This window comes from Tetrahymena thermophila, assembly GCF_000189635.1.
Source record: "Tetrahymena thermophila SB210 genomic scaffold scf_8254551, whole genome shotgun sequence".
NCBI classification, from domain to species: domain Eukaryota; phylum Ciliophora; class Oligohymenophorea; order Hymenostomatida; family Tetrahymenidae; genus Tetrahymena; species Tetrahymena thermophila.
In genome coordinates, this window is record NW_002476322.1 from 423924 (window position 1) to 445063 (window position 21140).

At 21.4% G+C, this 21140-nt stretch overlaps 3 protein-coding genes across 3 annotated transcripts; all 3 read left to right on the plus strand. All coding sequences in view use genetic code 6, as the record gives it.

Annotated features, from left to right (window-relative positions):
* Positions 1–262: 262 nt before the first annotated feature.
* On the plus strand, positions 263–701 carry TTHERM_000310059 (hypothetical protein; the record flags this gene model as incomplete). Its single annotated transcript, XM_012798875.1, has 3 exons — positions 263–404; positions 525–578; positions 655–701. 3 exons carry the CDS (start codon positions 263–265, stop codon positions 699–701), a joined length of 243 nt encoding a protein of 80 aa, XP_012654329.1.
* A 3068-nt stretch (positions 702–3769) lies between these two features.
* TTHERM_00310060 (transmembrane protein, putative) lies at positions 3770–12855 on the plus strand (the record flags this gene model as incomplete). Its single annotated transcript, XM_001021082.3, has 18 exons — positions 3770–3827; positions 3885–4040; positions 4095–4340; positions 4395–4520; positions 4571–4708; positions 4761–5084; positions 5285–5565; positions 5621–5918; positions 6138–6646; positions 6701–7162; positions 7424–8829; positions 9074–9719; positions 9774–9902; positions 9953–10918; positions 10973–11318; positions 11384–12460; positions 12513–12605; positions 12671–12855. The coding sequence occupies 18 exons, from the start codon at positions 3770–3772 to the stop codon at positions 12853–12855; spliced, it is 7446 nt and encodes a 2481-aa protein (XP_001021082.3).
* Positions 12856–14102: 1247 nt separating this feature from the next.
* TTHERM_000310106 (transmembrane protein, putative) lies at positions 14103–20983 on the plus strand (the record flags this gene model as incomplete). The annotated part of the gene is made up of 15 exons (XM_012798876.1): positions 14103–14229; positions 14291–14536; positions 14594–14719; positions 14779–14916; positions 14972–15295; positions 15404–15657; positions 15711–16005; positions 16067–16584; positions 16640–17098; positions 17150–18552; positions 18654–19293; positions 19348–19476; positions 19528–20493; positions 20546–20803; positions 20933–20983. The coding sequence occupies 15 exons, from the start codon at positions 14103–14105 to the stop codon at positions 20981–20983; spliced, it is 5934 nt and encodes a 1977-aa protein (XP_012654330.1).
* Between the last annotated feature and the right edge of the window lie 157 nt (positions 20984–21140).

Genomic DNA, 21140 nt, shown 5'->3' on the forward strand with positions numbered 1-21140 from the left:
CTATCAATCAAAAAAAATGAATTCAAATAGCTTAATGTAATAAAACAAGTATGAAGAATATTTACAATCTATAGAATTAGAATAAGTAAATAGACCTAATCTTTTTAAACAGTAAGATTATTAACCTGAAACTATTTCTGTAAATAAAATAAAATTATCTAAATAAGATTATTGTAGAATCTTATTTATGCCAACTCATTTCTATTAAAATGACTTATATGAAATAAGTATTCGAGGAGATTAAATTAACTTATTAAATTGTATGTATAAATACGGAATCTAAGGGGAAACATCTTATATTTGTCTTTTAGATATAAGCAATGCATCATAGACTTTGATATCCTATGAGTTCAAGATTTTGGATGCTTAATCTAAAATCAATTTTAAAGCTGGAGTTTTAGGGGGTAAATATATTTTATTATCACTACAGTCAGCTAGTGAAGTTGAATTACATGTCCTTAACCTAGATCTAACATTAATTATGAAGCATAATTTCAAAGACTCGTTCTATATTAAAGATTAAGGGTATGATGTTGATAATCACATGCCTGAAGAATATCTAGGCGAATTCGAAAATAGTATAGATTATTTTTAGGATAAAATAATTTACTATCAATGTCAATAAGTACTTTTTAAAATAGACATCAATCAAAGATTTGTGGAATAAAAAATATTTTAATAATAATCTTGTTTACTATTGAGATTACTCTATATTACTTAAAGTGAGTTTAATTACTATTTTAAAAGTAGTGATAAGAACAGCTTATTAGGCTATTCAAAATATGAATAAAACAAATTAATTTTATTTGTTGTTTTAGGAACAAAAATTATTTAACTAAACATATTTAATCTAGCAATTATTAGAGAAACCAAAAATCCTTACATAGATAATTTAAAAAAGTCAACAAATTTTATACAAGCTTTTGTATTACCTATTTAATTAAAGAGTAGATAGAATAAATTATTTTCTTGTTGGACATTTATAATAAAAGCAAAAGATAGTAATATGAATTTGGTTGATTGGAGAGAAAAGGATTTATTTTAAAATTAAATGTCAACTGACGATAATTCTGATTAGAGTGGTATAAAATCTTTTATGAAATGTTGTATTATACATAAAATATTGGTTAATAAAAAAGAAACATTAATTTAATTGAGAAATTCAAATAGATATATATAAAACACTAGTACTTTTAATTTGGTGATATCAAAGATAAAAGGAAAAAAGAACTATAATTATAGTTTCAACTTTATTTACTAAGATTTTAATTAAATTTCTTAACATTATAAGGTTTTGTAATATTATCCTCCAATATTGTTAAAAAAATAAATTGTTTACCCATGCTTGACTATAAAAAATAATTATAAAGAAATTATAAGCTACAATTTAAACTTTTTGTGGTTTAACAGATAAGATTCTTACTATTTAGAAAAATTGTAAAATTTTAATGAATAAGTATCATAAACACCTAATTTAGAATATTCTATAATAAGGAGGACAAATTAATCTATTGTTTTTTAGTTGATAGATTAAAAAATTAAAAAAACTATTTCTTATGAATATTGTGAAAGATAAGATAAACGTATTAATGAATACATATATAATGATTATAAATCTGAGATAATTTTTATTGAAGATGATAAAGATTTTATAGGACCTTCATATTTTAATTTATATTCAATTTTACCTAAAGAAAAACCTGAAGAAGATGATAACAAATTTAATAAAGTTTTAGAGATTAAAAAATATATTATGTCATACTCAAAATTTGAAAAAGATTCCTATAATAATTTATACTTACCTATGACTTATAAAGAAGATGAATAATTATACTTTGGAATATATGATGTAAATATCAAATAATTTATAAATGAAAAGATCTTAATCCTTAAAGATCAATATTTAAGATTATCTTATTTGAATGAAGAAAAAAAAGAATTTATTTTGCTATTTGAATATTATTATGAAGATTTAGATGAATACCTGTATAATTTATATATTCTTTAATTGGACTAAGAAAATAAACTTAAACTAATTAAAGAAGACATACTAGAATATTCATAAGTTGAAAAAGATAACCAAAATAATATTTTCCTTCCAATGCTATTTTATGAAGATAAAAAAAAATATTTTGGAATATATAATTTAAATAATAAATAAATAATAAAAGAATCAACTCGTTTATCATAGTATACTCAGACAATACTATCTAATTATTATGAGGATAAAAAAGAATTTATTTTAATATTTGAAATTTTTGAAAATAATTCTTTTTTAGCTTTTTATTCATTTGATATGATTTAACTTAAATTTAAATTTATTAATATGCATAAATAATAATATTCTTATTTTAAATTAAGTACAAATAAAAACAAATTGATACTTAAAAGTAGTTATAAAAATAAGTAGATTGTTTTTGACAGAAACAAGAGGTTTGAAATTAGAAAAATCTGTTAAACAAAAATATATTTTAAATATGTTATTGAAGATATTGGTAATTAGTCCAGAAATCATTATATAATGATCATTCGTAATAAATAATCTAATTCAAAAGAATTTTTTAATACCAGAAGCTAAGAATTTTGTTATTATTATCCTATTGAATTATAGGTTTGTTGGGATTTACATTATTTTATAAAAAAATAATTAAATGATGGCAAGATTTTAATTTATAAAGGTGGATAATTTTATTTACTTAACAAATGCGCCTGAGTGATTTTATGATTTAATTAAATTTAAAAATTAATGATTTTAAAAATCAAATTCTTACTTCTTTTTATATTTATTTTATATTTTGAAAAAACATTTTAGCTTTTTAAAATAAATATATCCTACATACAGTTGTCAAGAATTTGAATTATTTTTATTTTAAAAAATATTAAAATTTGATATTAATAATTTAAAAAGAAGAAGAAATCTTTTCCTTTAACAAAATTAATTTATAGCAAGATGCCATAAAAAAATTTATTGGCTTGCATGCCACTTTCTATGAAATAGATTTTTAGATATTTATTAAAAAATCTGATTTTTATTTTATTTTTTTTAATAATTTAATTTATTGTTATTTTAAAAATTAATAATTTTTTTACATCAAAATTTTTATATTTAGCTAATTTTTAGAATTCAAAAAAAAAATAAATTATTTAAAAAACTAAATTGAAAATATAATATTTGTAAAAAATATTCATTATTCTACAAAATTAATATTTATTTTTATTTTAAATTTTATTTCTTCATTATAAATTTAAAAAGATTTTGTTAATAATTGCCAAAATATCATAAGAAAAAAGTTGATTTTTTAATTGCATTACATATAGAAAACTGAATGAATATTTAATAGCAATATAAAATACAAATATTTATATTTAATGACGTAAAGGAAATATTTGAAATTACTTACAATTATATAATTATATTAAATGAAGGAAATATTAATAAAATCTAAAGAATATGATTGTATTAATCTCCTAAAATTTAAGGTATCAATTTGTTTACTTAGTATTAAATGAATATGTAGATTTAATGAAGTAGTCTATGATTTTTTCTACAACATAGATTTTATTAATATTGTACTTATTTAGCATAAAGCAAATGTAATTCAACTCATTTTAATGAATAGAATTGTGATTAAATTTTGATTAAGATAAATTAAAAATTTTAATGTTAAGATTTAGCAAAATAGGATAAAGAGAGTAAAGAAAGGTTTTTGTTAAGAATAATTACTTAAATATGAAAGTAAAATGCTTTTATACCTTAGCATTTTTATAAATGCTAATAAGATTTATTTGTAGCTAAAATACTTGCCCTTAAAGTTATGAATATAACAGTAAATAGATCTTTTTTTAGCTTATTTTCGTAATATTATGTTCATTTTTTCATATAGGAATAATGTACGAAAAAGGAATGTTACCATTTTAGCTACTTTTAATTCCATAAACTAATATATTAATCGTATTATCAAATGACAATTATAACTCGTAGCCTAGTGTTTATTATGTTGTTGATACAGAGACTAATAAAGTAACAAATGTTGTAGAAAGTAAATTTATATTTTAAAAAAGCTAAAAGGTTTAAAACATTAATTTAAAATAAGTGGTCAACCCTGTTTATTATATAAGATATGTCCCAGCAATAAAATCGATAATAGGCATAAATGCCTCAACATTTTATGTATTTGATATTTATACAATGTCAATCATCTTATAGGCCAAAGTAATTGATTAAGGTGCTCAAGCAGATAACTTCATTGACACAGCTATTGCAGTAATTTCTTCATATAAAAATATAGTTGTTGCGTATAATATCCAATAACAAAGAGTTGTTAATACATACTACTCAAGTAAATATAATTAATAAATTATTATAGCAATGTTGATGAGTATATTAATATTAGATAGTACAGTAGTAAATTTTTCCTGCATAACCTTCGCAGAAAATGAGCATCTTGTCTTCATGAATGATAACTCTACTATAGTAATTTGGAATGTAGATACTGGAGTTTACTTTAGTTTATAATAAGGTAAATATTTAATTGATTCTAAATAATATTAAAGTATTTAACAAAATTAGTGTAAACGTATTAAAACAGTTTATTTTCGCATTTATAGAACACCTATTATGTCTTTTTTGTTGTAAATTCTACTAAGTTACAATTATTTGATTACTCATAATATAAGCTAGGAAAAGCTAATTTGTTATACACGATAGGTATTTTTTTTTTCTTCTTAACTTCTTCTAAGCTAAATATTTTATCCTAAAGATACTTAAGATACTTTAAAGTAATACAACAAGGTATTTGATCCTAATCAAATAATAATTAGGTATTGCGCTATCAGTATGTAAGATTAACTGCAATACAATTATTTAGTGGTAAGTCATTCCACATAACACATAATTGTTTTTAAAATGCCAAAATAATTTGATTAGAAAACTTTTTAACTACAACCTATCTACACTTAGTATATTTAATTTTAAACTTGGATAATGCCTCAAAATAGTTTGAACTTATACCTAAGTGGACAATATATGATTTACGTATTAAATTTCTTTAATGAGATGCAGCCTTAGTATTCCTAATTGCTTTGTAATTTTCTTATTATTGCTTTCCTTACCTTGCCTTATATAAAAAAAAATTTCACAAAAAATAATTTTTAAATAAAAATATTTTATTATTTATAATAAAAATAAGATTTATATTTAAAAAGTTTTATTTATAAAATCATAAATCAAAATAAATATATAATTTTATTATAAATTTACATAATTTTTTATTAAAAATAACAGATTTTCCTTCTGTACAATAAATTCCTATGTTTCCTCTTTTAAATTATAACAATTAAGAAATTTATATTTCTGTATTTTAAGAAAATGTGGGAATGCCAACTCAAAATATATTCATATAAGGTTTTGATTAAGCAGGGAAATAATTACTCTTTACCCCTTACTCCTATGCTTTTAGTCCTTTAACTTATAGTGCCTAAATTGTATTAAATTCTAATTCTGCTGAAATATCTTATAAGATAATTTTTGGAGGAATATTAATCTATGACGTTAACTACTAATAAGTATTTATTTATTTATTCATTTAAATTTATAATTTTAACAAATATATAAAATTAGTACATCTATTATAGTGTCTTAAATAATTTCACATGGTTTAAGCAGATTTCAAATTATATAATAATAAAAAATGCTAATAGCTACACCTTTATTTAAGTTAATCATTTAGATGAAGGTAAATCTATAATGATCTTAGATCTTGTAACTTAATAAGTTGCCTACATTTATCCTCCTGATCAAACTATACTTGGACCTGCTTTCCTTTATAATATTCAAGAATAGAAAATTTATGCATTTAATAAATAAGGCATGCTTCATATTTGGGATTTTAATGGCAATCACTTGTCACAACTATAAAGTATTAATATTTTTTATTAGAAATTTTTATAGTAAGTTAAAAAAACAATTATTAAGCATTAAAAATATTTTTTTTAATTTACAATTTTCTTTCTATTAATTTTTTAACTTTGAATAAAGCACTTTTAAGATTAAAAATTATTTAAAAAAAAAACTTTAAATTCATCGTTTTTTTATTATATTATTATTAAAAATTCTTAAATTAAAAAATTATAAAAAGTTTCGAACTCCAAAGTCATTTAAATGCTGAAATTGCAAAATCTTATTGCCTTTGTAGATAATAACTAATAGTTAAATTAGATTTTAGATTCAGAAAAAACAGCCAAATTTGTTTATTAATTTTCTAATCCCCTTTCTACTTTTAAATATTTAGAATAAATTGATTTAATTTTTGCTGGCGAAACTATTTCAGGAAAAGTTTATGGATTCAAATTAAATAAAAATTCTTACTTAGAATTGTTTATTTAACTTAAAACACTAATAAGCTAGTCAATTTTAGACGTGTTTTATACTCCTATCTCTAAAATGTTGTATATCTCAGCAGACTACTCTAATAGCTTCTTTGATATATCTTAATGTCTCTAGGATGTTTAATAATGTCTTTCATGTTCTTAAAAGTTTTATATTTCTAATAGCTAATAGTAATATTTGTAAAATAATAGCTATGGCTAAGGCTTACAAAATTACCCCTTCACAACATATTAAAATATGATCTAAATATTCTTAACAGTAATTTTTGTATTTTTTGATAATATTTCATGAATTAATTTTTTATTTAAAAAGGCGTAAAGATATTCCAAAATTATGACTAACATTTAATACATTTAGACCTAAATATTTACTGACAGTTAATATCCTTTAAATTTAGAGTAATATATTCTGTAATTTAATTTTTAAAAAGTTATTTAGCTTTCTTTCTAGCCTATTGCTACTAATAACAATTTTTAACTATCTTATATAAAATTATCTGGAGATTTTTAGTTTAATAACTTTCAATCTATTTAAATTTAAAATATTACCTTTTTGTTTGATGTCACCAAATATTCAAATTGCTCTTTAGTCTTCAATTCGATAGTAAACTAAGTAGTATTAGATAATATTTAAATATTTAGCAGTGACAGTAACAACCTAGATTACTGTAATAAAATTAATTTGATAAATTCTTAGTTAACTTTGTAAAACATATTAATGGATTCTAAAACTTTTAAAAATCAAACTTATATTACATCAATAGGAACTTAAAAAGTAACTTACTTTTTTAGATTATTGACTTATATATTTATTATTTCATTCCCTCCTAACTTACTTACTTTTTCCTTCCATCCATCTATTCTTCCTTCTTTCTTTCTTTCTTTCTTTCTTTATTTTGAATCAACGAAAATATATATTTCTATAATAATTTAATATTTATTTTAAATAAACATAAATTAAAAAAATTAAAATGATTGGAAATTAAAATAAAATTTTACTAATAAAAAATAAATATAATTTTTATTATATTAAAAGGTGAAATTCTATAATTTTAACTTGACGAATTGTTAAATTGGAATATTTAGTATTTTTAACTAATAATCTCACACAATTCTTGAGATTAAAAAATTAAATATCTTAGGAAATAATTACTTGCCTCTACAAAATTAAAATTAAAAATAAACTTAATCATTTTTTTCTGCAGGATAAATATCTTTGGATCAAGCCTTGATTGATAGCAACTATTTTCTAAATACTAACATCATGCAAATAATGGTTTAAGTTAACTACCTAAATCTTTTGTTTTCTTTAAGCAATATAGTTTTCTAGAACAACTAATTTTAAACAGTATCTCAAAGTGTTTTTTTTTCATGCTTGTTTTCACTTTTACCCTAACCAGACCATTAAATTACTGCTTCAAACATATTTATTTTCAATAATAATATCATTCAAAATAATAAATTAGATAATAACTAATATTTTTTTACTAATCTAATTTAATCTAATAATATTAATAACATAATTTTGTAAAATGTAAATCTTACTGATAATTAATACTTATCATTCATTTAGAGTTAGGATTTAGTTAGCTTTTAACTTGATACTTTTGAATGTTCTTATTCAAATGGTTATCTTTAAAAATATTTAGGAAATCCTTCATCTGGATGTTTTAGTTTATAAGAAACAAAATAAATTTAAATAAAAAACCTAAATGTCTCGTAAAAGTTGGCATTTGATTCTAACTTAGTTGATATACTCAATTAAAAGGTAGCTTAAACTTAGATCTAATTTTATAATAGTTCATTTAGTAATGTATTATTGTTTCAATCATAGCAATATAAGTAAGCTAACCCTTTAATAATAAGGTCATCCTACTAAAACGACATATTAATATACAATTGTACCTTTTACAATAACACTTTATTTGGTATACCTAATTCAATAGCAGTATCAAGCTCTGCTATATAAATTATGAATATTGTTGGAACTGCTACTCTAAATTAAACATAATTTAAAAACTTGAGTTCGAATTCTGACATAAATGGTTTTTATGCTTTATCTTAGAATACAGTAATAATAAATTCAACTTTTGATACTACGTTATATTAACAAACAAATCAAATTTAAAGCTCAAATCAGTTGAGTTAATAAATTAATTTGAAAGGAGGGTCAGTAAACATTAAATCCTAATCAGTCCAAATTATTCAATCTGTATTCAAAACTTCAGAATCTCACTCAGGAGGGTTTATTTACATTACTTCTTATTCTTAAACCTTGAATGTAAATATCAGTTAGTCCTAATTTAAAGATTGCTTCACAAAGCTGAATGGAGGTGCAATCTTTTTAGATACTCTTGGATCCACAACATAACTATTTATATCAGATTCATCATTTGAAAATATCTATCAGCTGAATTTTTAGTCCTCTCTGATTTATATAAAGTAAATTTAAATTAAATTTTCTAAAAATAATTCCACATATTGTTTGATTTTGAAATACTATTTTTTTGTGTAATTTTTTAAAGATTGTATTTGTCTTACTTTTTCTTTTTTTTGGAAAGAAAATTTTGATAAGTCAATTTTTCTATATTTTTTTATGCTCTTATTTTCAAACTTTAAGTATTAAAATAAATTTAATATATTTTAGCTTCAAAAGCGAATAAAAATATTTTATTTTAACAAAAAGTGAAGATAATGTTGGTAAAAATGCAAAAGTAAACAGCTTTATTTACTTGAATAATACAAATTTTACAAATATTTTTGGAGAAGACATTACATCAATATTTTCGATAACTCTTTCGTAGCTAAATGTTAATAAGTCTTTTTATTAAGTTAATTTAACTAATTCTCAAAGCTCTATCTTACCATTAGATTCACTTAATTAAATATATCCATCAACTTACATTAGCTCGACTAGAAGTGATGTTTATATGGATAAAGTCACCATTTAGAATATTTAGGATAAATACCAAATATCATAAGATCATTAAATATTTTTTTCTGTTTCAAAGTCAAATTTCAAACTGTATAATTGTGTTATTAAAGATATCTAAATGAACATAGGAGGTTTAGCTTTCTTTGATCAGTGTTCAATTGATATTTATAATTTACAGATTTCTAATATTAAATATCAAACTAAAAATGAAAGATTATTACAGCCTCTAAATAGTTACTTATATTAAATTACATCCTTACAGTTTTCGAATTCTATTATAACAATGAATTAATCAAATTTATCTAATATTTTTTGCTAGAATGTCTGTATTGGAGGTTTTGCCTTGATACAATCATCATAATTGAGTATTTCAAATTCAAATTTCACAAACATTCAGGTAAATTTTGTATTGAAATAAATAAACACAAATTTAAAAAAAAATATTTTAAAGTCATATAGCGGAGGAGCAATCACAATATAAAATCCTAAATTAAATGTTTTAATAAGCAAATGCATTTTTTAAGATAATTTATCTAACTTGGATGGTGGTGCATTACAAATAGCCTCAACTTAAATTATGGTAAAGCTTTTTAAAAAAATTATCAAATAACTCTTATTTTATTTTAAAAGGCCAACAACATTTCTATTAATAAGAACATTTTTCAAAAGAATACAGCTTAATAGGGATAAGGAGGAGCTATCTACTTTTATACTCAAAATTCAACAAGCGATAATTCTTTAACTATATAAGATAATCTAATTAATAATAATGTAGCTTATATCGGAGGTGGTATTAAATATGAAGGAATTGTTCCTGTGTTGATTAACAATACCATATAAGATAATAAAGCTGTTTTATATGGATAAAATACTTTTTCGTATCCTACAAAACTTTAGTTAGAAAATGCTTAAGAAATTATAAATAGTTATAATAATATTGAGGTATATGAAAATAAAATTGTAATAAATCATTAGAGAAGTGGACAATCTTTACCTAATATGACATTCACTCTTAGGAACGATTATGGTGACATAATGAAATTTGTGGATACTGCAGATTATCAACAATAAAATTACATCTCAATATAAATTGATCCATAAAGTTCTTTTTTCAGTTAATATTACCTAAGAGGCGATCCTTAAGCAGGCTATAATTCTTAAGAAAACTCTTTTTAATTTAAAAACGTAGATCTTATTGGAAAGCCACTTAAAAAAGTAAAATTAATGATAAAGAGCAATTTAATAAGAGACTCTAATACTACCTAATTAACTAATAACTATTTCTTTGAAGTAGAAGCTCATATTTAAGATTGCCAAATTGGTTAAATCCCTTATTAGTATAATAACTTTAAAGAATGTACAATATGCGAAAAAGGAACATATTCATTTGACAAAACTTAGTGTTATAAATGCCCTAACGGAGCATAATGCTTAGGAGGTAGTCAAATAATTGTAGATAAGGGCTATTGGAGAAGTGGTGAGTATGATGAAGACATAATTCTTTGTGAGCATTTGTAAGAAAATTGTGTTGGAGGAACATATGGCAATAATATATGCTACAGAGGGCATATCGGTGGATTGTGTGAAGAGTGTGATGTAAATATTTGTTTTAAGCTATAAATAATTTTATTTATAATTTACTTTCTAAAGATATATGGTGAAGTTTGGGGAGAAAGCTATGCAAAATCTGGAAAATATCAATGTAGTGAATGTAGCAAGATAGCAAATAATTAGTATATAGTGACTATTGTTACGCTTTGGACTTTGATCTCAATGGTCATTGCTATAAAAGATAACACAGAAGAATAAGAACAATTACATCAAAAAGAAATTTTTGAAAGAATTAGAAAGAGAAATACAATATCAAAAAGACCATAAAATAAATAAATAAACTCAACAAATCCATAAGATTAAACAAGTGTTTACATAAAAATTTTTACGAATTATTTTTAAATTATTTCATCGATTGCAACATTTAATTTGTAAGTTCCTTCTGGTAAAATTTTTAAACAATATCTTTTAGAATTATAATTAATTATTTGAAAAATAAATATATAATAGGTATAATTGAGTTTCCATAATCTGTAGGCCAGCCAATACAATAAACAATTAACTCGCTAGATTGTGCTCTTAAAGAGTTTACTACATCTATGCCCATAATATATCTAAGATTAGTTTTCTCAATAATTATGCCTATAGTATATTTACTTATTTTCATGATTGGTCTACTCATTTACTATAAAGTAATTAATAAGCAAAAAAACTTCCCTTATTATATGATTAATACAGCTTTGATATTTTTATTGATTTATACTTAACCAGATTTAGTAGCTTAAATGATAGCTTTACTTTCATGCAGATAAATTGGGAATGAAAAATATATTCTTTCTAATGTATCTATGAAATGCTACACATAAGATTTTTATTCGTGGGGATTAGGCTTTATATTACCCTTACTTTTTGCTTTCATATTTTTATTCCCTTACATCCTATTAAGATAATTAAAAAATTCTAAAAATAACTTATAAGAGCTAAAAGTTAAAAGAAAATACAGTATTTTATATAAAGAATACACTTAAAAGTGCTATTATTGGGAGTTTGTAAAAATGGCATAAAAACTATCAATAATATTATCTCTTAATTTCTATTCTTAAGATATAAAGACTAAAGGAATTTTAGTATTTATTACCATTACATTTTATTCTATCTCCTTAATGGTATTTAATCCTTATAAAAGCCTTTAAATCAATAGACTTGACCATTATTCTACAAATGTTTGTGCTATCTCTGTACTGCTTGGTATATTCCTGTATAGCAATAGTTATTACTATTTTGTTGTAATTTCATTTACAGTAATTATAGCAATCAACGCTCTATTTATTCTACTTATGATAAGGAATATCATTTTAGGCTATACTTAAAAGTTTGAGAAACCGCTTTAAGATTTACTACATAAGCTTAGTTCTAAAATTAGATTCATTTCAAATTATTTATAAAAAAAGAAAGAAAAAGATGAGTAAAAATCAGCAAAAAGAATATTAATTAAATAAAAGGTGTAAAAAATACTACTAAACTTGAAGTCTATGAATATACAATAAAAAAGATAGTTAGCAATAGATGCTTACACTCAGATGATAGGTAAATAAAATATATTTCTAATTTTAAAATTAATATATTTATGATATAAAAGATAAAAAACTAACCAAATAAGAACTGCAGTAATTAAACCTAAATAATTAAAATAGTGAAAAAGAAATTAGCTTAAAATTGAATGATGAATAAGGTAATCTAATTTAATTTATTCTAATAAATTTTTTTAAAGTTAAACAATTTAATTAAATAAAATAGCTAAAAAGGAAACTATGGCCCAATTTTCATCGCGAAATATAGTAATAAAATTTTAATAAAGTGAAAAATCTTTGCTCTCTACTTAAAAAGATAAATAAAATGAAGAGGATTATTAATATGATATAGAAGAAAAAACTATTAAAGATACATAAATTGAATTAGACTTTAAAAAATTCTAAAAGTGATTAAAAATAAATATAATTTAACCTTATTTATTATAATTTTATCATTTGTTATTTAAATTTTTTTGATTTGTATTTTAATAAAAATTATAAAATGTGATACATATTTTTTTTTAAATATTTCAAAAAATTTAACAAATTCTTTTATTTAGATTTTTTAATTTAGAATAAATTTAAAATGCAAATTTGCGTAATACAAATACAAACTGTAATTTTCTCACACTCCATTTTATCCGCATATGTGCTGAAATAAATGAATGGAGAAATTTTATTTAATTAAACTTCTAGTCTTAAATCATAATTAATTTTTTTAAATTAATTGAGTCAAAAAACTAATTTTTTTTATGTATAAATCTTTGTTATCTTTTGATAAATTGATAGGAATCATTTCTTCATCTTCTTGAATTTAGTTTTCATAGATTTCACTATAAATATATAGATAAAAGGAATAGAAATTTCAGTCATTCGTAAGACGACCTAGATAATTCTTACTTACAAGACAATATAATCATTTGAAGAAGGAAATTCATAATTCGTATCTAGTCCTTAAAAAGGTATTAAGGTATATAAGTATTTATTAATTATATATATTTAAAATTCTATTAAAATAATCTAAATTTAAAAAATGAATATTTTTTTTTTTGTTAATTTAATTAGACCTTAAAGTATGAGAATATATTGTATTTTAAATTTTATATTATCAATCACAAAGATTTTAAATTATATTTTTGATTGCTCAAAATTTATAGATAAAACATTTAATTATTTAAATTTCATATTAAAGTATCTATAAATTTTAAAAAAATATATTATAAAATTTAATTAATTTAAAATGTTTATTTTGAATGAGTAGATTATATATAAATTGATTTAAATATTAGTCTATGAATCATAATAAAATAATATGTAGGGTATATAATTTTTTTAAAATAATAAATCTTTTTATTAATTGTTTTTCTATAAAAAAATAGTTCATATAATTAACCTTTATCATTTAAGATTGAAAAACTTAATTAATTAACAAAGGAAATTTTAATAAAAAAACAAGCAAAATTAATTTCTACTTGATTAATTTTTAAAAATGAAGATTTTTTTTATTTTATTGTATTATTTTTTCCACACTATTTATGGTTAAGACTCTTGTCCACTCAGCTACGAATACTATCGTATACTAAAATTTAAAGATAAATTTAACTAAATATAATTATACAATATTAAAAGGTTTTTAGTATGAGAAAGGAATACAAGTAATGGATTTAATTACAATTCCATAAACAAATATTTTAATTGCATTGACTAATAATAAGTATTACAGCTAATCTGCTATATTCTATTATATAGATATTGAAACAAATAAGATAATTAATGTGGTTGAATGTAAATTTCAATTTATTTTTAAATATTTATTAACTAACTTATTTAAATAAACATTAAAAAGTAACTACTACTATTTACTTAATCAAGTATGTACCTGTCCTTAATGCTATTATAGGAATAAGCTCTTCTACTTTTTACGTTTTTGATATATACACTATGAATATCTTATAATAAAGTAAAGTGGTGGATTAAATTTATTCTGCTGATAATTTTATTGATAATTCAATAGCAGTAATTGCTTCATAGAAAAATATTGTAGTTTCCTATGATATTAAAGAAAAAAAAATAATAAACACTTATTATTCAAGTAAGTAACTGATTTGTAATTAAAATATTTAAATAATTAATACTTTTCTTAAAATAGATAGTGCTGTTTAGAATTTGAAATGCTTGACCTTGCCAAACGGTGAACATGTAGTAATAATGAATGATGCATCATATATCTTCTTATGGGATGTTGATGATGGAAACTATGATTTTATTTAATAAGGTAGGTATATCATTTAAAATACATTTTAAAATATGTATTAATTTAAATTTTAAATTTAGTTTAAACCATTAATCAAACTTGTTTTGCTTAATACCCTAACAGCTATTACGTATTTGCAAGCTTTAACTCTACATAGCTTAATTTAATTGACTTAAATTAATATAAATCTTCCAATTTTACTACTGTTTACGCATTAGGTAAATATTAATTAAAAGATTATTCATAATATGAAATTCAATGTTTTTTTAATAGAAACATTAGATATTTTAAATAATTAAACTGGATCATAAAACTAAAATTAAACTTAAATAGTTTAAATCATAATTAGTTAACAGAACTAGTTATCGCATGATTATTTAGTTTTAGGCTTTTCAAATGGATTTTAAATAATTTTTTAATTACCTAAAGAGTATGATTAGTAAAACTTCTAATTAAAAATGGTTGAAATATTCAACGTCAAATTTGTAAAAGCTATCATGCCTGATAATAACTTAAACTTATACATTAGTGGAATGTATGCAATTTATGTCGTTAACTATTACGAAGAAAATAATGCTTACAGATACCTTTTATTATGTAATTAATTTACAATTATAAAGTTATTTTAATTTAATTTTATAAACATTATTATTTTACAAAAGTTTGTTTATAATTTCAATATTGAATCATTATAATTAATTATAGTTTTGCCTTAGTATGGTAACACAATAAGATACTGTGTTGCATATTAAAATCAAGAAGCATACATTTCATCAATAGATGGTCATTTAGCAGGAACTAACGATTCAGGAACGAGTTTTTTATTTTATTTACAATAATAGTATCCGATATATCCTAATTATTTTAGTGCATAACTTGTTAGTAATTCATAAGACTAGGAGATATCATATAAGCTTTTGAATGGAGGAATAATGGTATTCGATGTTAACAACTAACAAGTAAAAATAAAATATATGTTTTCTTATTTTAATTTAGATTTTTATAAAAATAGTTTAAATACTATAATGTGCTACAAAATTAAAGTTGGGGATAATATCAACAATACTTGGTAGTAAAAAACACAGATCATTATGCTTTTGTATCAGCTTTCTATTAATAAGGAAACTATTCTATATTGGTTCTAAATTTAAATACATAATAGGCCAAATTTTATTAACCTTCTGATAAAAGTGTACTTAGTTATCCATTTGTTTACAGTGTTAACGAATAACGAATTTATGCGACTAGCTATATAGGTGATCTCTATATATGGGATTTCAATACAACCTAAATATTTAAATAAAAAAGTAATTTATGTTTTTTCTTCTTAATTAAAACTAAACTATCTATTTTTATTACTTAAAATAGTAAGCAATATACCAATAATATAAATTTTGAGAATAGAATCAAGTAAATATATAATAGCTCTTGATTTTGATAAAAACCTAATTCAAATTTCTGAATAAAATTCATCCATTTAAACAATTTACAAATTCAAAACAGCTCTTACCACAATGAAATATATTGATTAGGTTAATTTAGTTTTTGTAGGAGAGTAATTAATTGGTAATGTGTATGGATTTTAATTTGATTAATCAATAAGCTAATATAAGTTGCTCATATAGCTGAAAGCATAGTAAGATTAAACAATCTTAGATATAAGTTTGACTCCAATAACAAACCTACTTTTTATATCTGGTGATAGTGCTAGTATTTTTTTTGATATTTAATAATGCCTAAAGAATATGCAATCTTGTATGAAATGCTCTCTTTCTTTTTATATAGTTAATAATTAAGAATAGTATTTATCCTAAAACAGCTATGGCTAGGGAACAATATCTTATCCTTTCACAACAAACTAAAGTATTTTACTGTCATTTTTAATAGTAATTTATTTTTATTATTATTTAAATTTAGTTTAATACATTAATTAATAATTAGACCTAAAGATACAAGAAAATTTTAGTGAATGTTTAGGAAATAAAAACAGTATTGTATGTTAGCAATAAATACCCTTTAGAACTATAATAATACATTCTTCAATTTAACTTCTAAAATATTTTATAGTTATAAATTTTATCTTATTTTGAAGACAGCTTTGAACCATCTATAGTGTATTTAGAAGGAGATTTTTCTTTTAACAATTTTTAATCTGTTCTTTTAGGAAATATTACTTTGATTTATAATATCACTTAAAATTAAAATTGTTCTTTAAATTTTAATTCAATAATAAATTAAGTAGTATTGGATAATATTTAGATTTAAAATAATGATCTTAAAAATAAAGATTATTGCAATAATATTAAATTAATCAATTCATAGTTTAGTCTATAAAATACTATTCTTGATTCTAAACAATTTGCGAATTTAACTTTTATAACTTCTATAGGATCTTCAAAAGTAATATTTTAGTTTTTTTTCTTAATAAAATTTTACTCTTTTTAATTATAGGTTAGATTGTCAAATTTTAGTTTGGTAAATTCTACTTTAGGTTTATTTAGCATATTTAGTGAGTAATCTCACACTTTATTAGAAGTTGATAATTTAACTATTTATTAAAATTAGTGCTTAAATTAAAGCTTTTAAAATTAAGAGTAAGCAATATCTTTATTTTAAGCTGGAAAAATTTCATTTAGTAAAGTTAATATTTCAAAAAATTACTTTTGTAATATGTAAATAATTTAAACAGTAGCTTAAAACACAATATAAAATCTATTATTTAATCTAAATGAAATTTAAGTCTTCAATAATTCATTTAAAACATTATCTCAAAGTGTGCTTTTTTCTTGTCTTTTTTCGCTTTTACCTTAACCAGACCATCAGATAGCAATAACAAACATATAAATTTATAATAATATAATAATTTAAAATTAAAAAATATAAAATAGTTAGTACTTTTTATCAAACATGGTTTAAACTAGTAATATTTAAAATATTATGCTAAGCAATATTAACATAACTGATAATCATCAAATATAATTCATATTAAGTCAGTCAACAATTAATTTTAACCTTTAAAACTTTAATTGCTCTTATTCTGATACTTACTAAGAGAAGAATAGAAATTATCCATCATCAGGATGTCTTAGTATTTAAGAAGTATTTAATATAAATATTTCAAATTTAAATGTTTTCTAAAAAGTAGCTCATGATTCGAATTTAGTTGACATAACAAATCAAAAAATAGAACAAACATATATTTTGATATAAAATAGTTCCTTTAATAATATAATATTAGTACAATCCCAATAGTATAACCAAGCAAACCCACTAATAATAAAATCTTCTTATCAAAGTAATATTATAATAGAAAACTGCACATTTTCTAATAATATGCTATATGGTATACCTAATTCAATAACTCTTTCTAGCTCTGGATTACAAATCATAAATATTGTAGGAAATTTTGTCATAAATAATTCAAAATTTCTACATTTATCTTCAAATTCAGATATTAATGCTTTGTATGCACTATCTCCAAATATCTAAATAAATCTATCAATCTTTGAAAACACATTATATCAATAGGATTAAGGATAAGCATCTAATAATAGTGAGAACATTATAAGCATAAAAGGAGGATCTATTAATGTCAAAACTTAAAATCTACAAATAAACTAAAGTAATTTTTAAAAATCTTTATCATATACTGGAGGTTTTATTTTTGTTACTTCCTATTCAAAAACTTTGATAATTAGTATATCGGATTGTGAATTTAGTAATTCTTTTACAAAATTAAATGGAGGTGTCTTATTTTTAGATAGTATAGGCTCTTTTGTATAATTAACATTATCAACCTGTTAGTTTAAAAATATCTTTTTGCTTAATTGGTAAGCATCTCTGTTTTACATAAAGTAATTCTTAGCATTAAAAATTTTATTCTAATTTATTTTATTTTTAAACTATCAAATGTAAATAATAAGATATATTCTAATAATTAAAATATAATATAAAGCCAAGATACAATAGGAAAAAATACAGAGAATAAAAGTTTAATTTCGCTAAACAATGTGAATTTTACTGATATTTATGGTAATGATCAATCTTCTATATTTTCTTTAGCTCTTTCATAATTAAATATAACCAAATCACATTATATTAGTAATTAAAATATAACATTTAATGAAATAATACCTCTTAACTAATTCAATAATTTTATACCATCAACATTTATTAGCTCTTTCAAAAGTTTTATTTTTATTAATGATATAACGATATCAAATATATCTGATAATTATTAACTAAGCTCTGATCATCAAATATTTATCAATTCTTAAAATTCTGATATCTCATTAACCAATTGCACCATATCTGATATTAAAATGAATTTAGGAGGTATATCTCAATTCACATCAGATATAGTAAAAATTCAAAATTTTTAGATGCATAATATTATTTTTTAAACTCGTAATATGTTAAAAAGAGTGTTATAATATTAAAAAAATCTATCATGCTTACGTTTTATTAATGTAACCTTAACAATAAATTAAACTAACTCCTGTAATATAAAGTGCTAATATAATTGTTAAGGTGGATTTGCATTTTTAGATTCATCACAGCTAACTCTAATAAATTCAAATTTTTCAGATATATAAGTAAATAATGCTTAAATTATTTTAAATCTTTTAAACTCAAATTTTAATTAATAGTCTGAAAATGGAGGTGTTATATATATTCAAGACCCTAATTTAAATTAAATTATAAGCAACAACACTTTCTAAAATAATACATCGAGTTAAAATGGAGGTGCTATTTTGATATAATCAAATTAAGTTTAAGTAATTATTTTATATTTTTTGTAAAGGTATTTATTTCTTTTTATCTTAAAGGCTCTATTCAATATGTCAATAGTCTAAAATTATTTCCTAAATAACTTAGCTTAGAATGGAAAAGGAGGCTCAATTTATTTTTACTCATAAAATTCAATTTAAAGGGGATATTTAAGTATAGTAAAAAATTAAATATTAAACAACAAAGCATTTATTGGAGGCGGTATAAAATATGAAGGTATTATCCCAACAATGTCAGATAATATAGTTGAAAATAACTCTGCTTTTTTATATGGATAGAATATATTCTCTTACCCAACTAGATTATTTTTAGAAAACAGTTTAGAATTAGAAAAATTGAATAATTAAATCTAAGTTCAAATAGATAAAATAATTATTACTATGTAAAGGAGTGGAGCAAGTTTACCTGTAATGATATTTACATTAAGGAATGAATATGATGACATAATGAAATTTGCCAATACTGAAGACATATAAAGTTCTTATATATTTTTAGAAATTGATCCTTAAACATAATTTTTTCAGCAATTTTATTTAAGAGGTGAAACCAAAGCCTATTACAATTAAGAAACAAATAGTTTTTAATTCAAAAATATAGATTTAATTGGTAAGCCATAATCTAAAACTAAGATAATGGTAAAAAGTAACTTAATCAGAGATATTAATACTATATAACTAACAGATAATTACTATTTTGAAATCTTTGTTGAAATTTTAGGTTGCTAAATGGGATAAATAATTTATAAATACAATGGATTTTAGGAGTGTAAAATATGTGAATAAGGGACATATTCTTTTGATTATAATGAATGTTACAAATGTCCAAACGGAGCTGACTGTTTAGGGGGAAGCAAAATTGTTGTAGAGAAAGGATTTTGGAGAAAAGAAGAAAATGATGATAAAATTTTATCATGTGAAAACTTGAAAGAAAATTGCTAAGGAGGTTCATTTGGAAATTAAATTTGTTATAGAGGACACATAGGAGCACTATGTGAAGAATGTGATGTAAATTTTATGCTTTTTTAAAATGCAACTTTTTAATAAATTGTTATACTAGATTAATGGAGTGTATTGGGGTCAGAGCTATACGAAATCTGGCAAATATACTTGCACGTAATGCAGCGAAATATAATATAACATGTATGTAGTTGTTTTTGTAGCATTTTGGACCATAGTTTCTATGGCAGTTTCAATCAAAAGTGATTCTAAAAAGTAGACTGAGATTTATAGATAAGAGTTATTTTAAAGGATAGCTTAAAAATCAGCTTTGAAAATAAAAAACCAAAATTCTAACAACTGTGATGACTACACTAGTGTTTATATTAAAATATTTACTAATTACTTGTAAATTATTTCTTCTATGGCAAGCTTCAATTTGCAAGTTCCATCAGGTATTTAGAAAGCTACTTTTTTATTTAAAAATTTTTTTTATTATTTGTTAAAGGTGTTATTGAATTTTCCTCTACTGTTGGACAACCATTATAAAAAACGATGAATTCTCTAGATTGCGCATTAAAAGAAATTAAAACATCAATACCAATCATTTATTTGAGACTACTCTTTTCATTAATATTGCCTTTAGTCTATTTAACAATTTTTATTATTGGGATTTTTATTTACTTTAAATTAATTAAGAAATCAAGAAGGTTTCC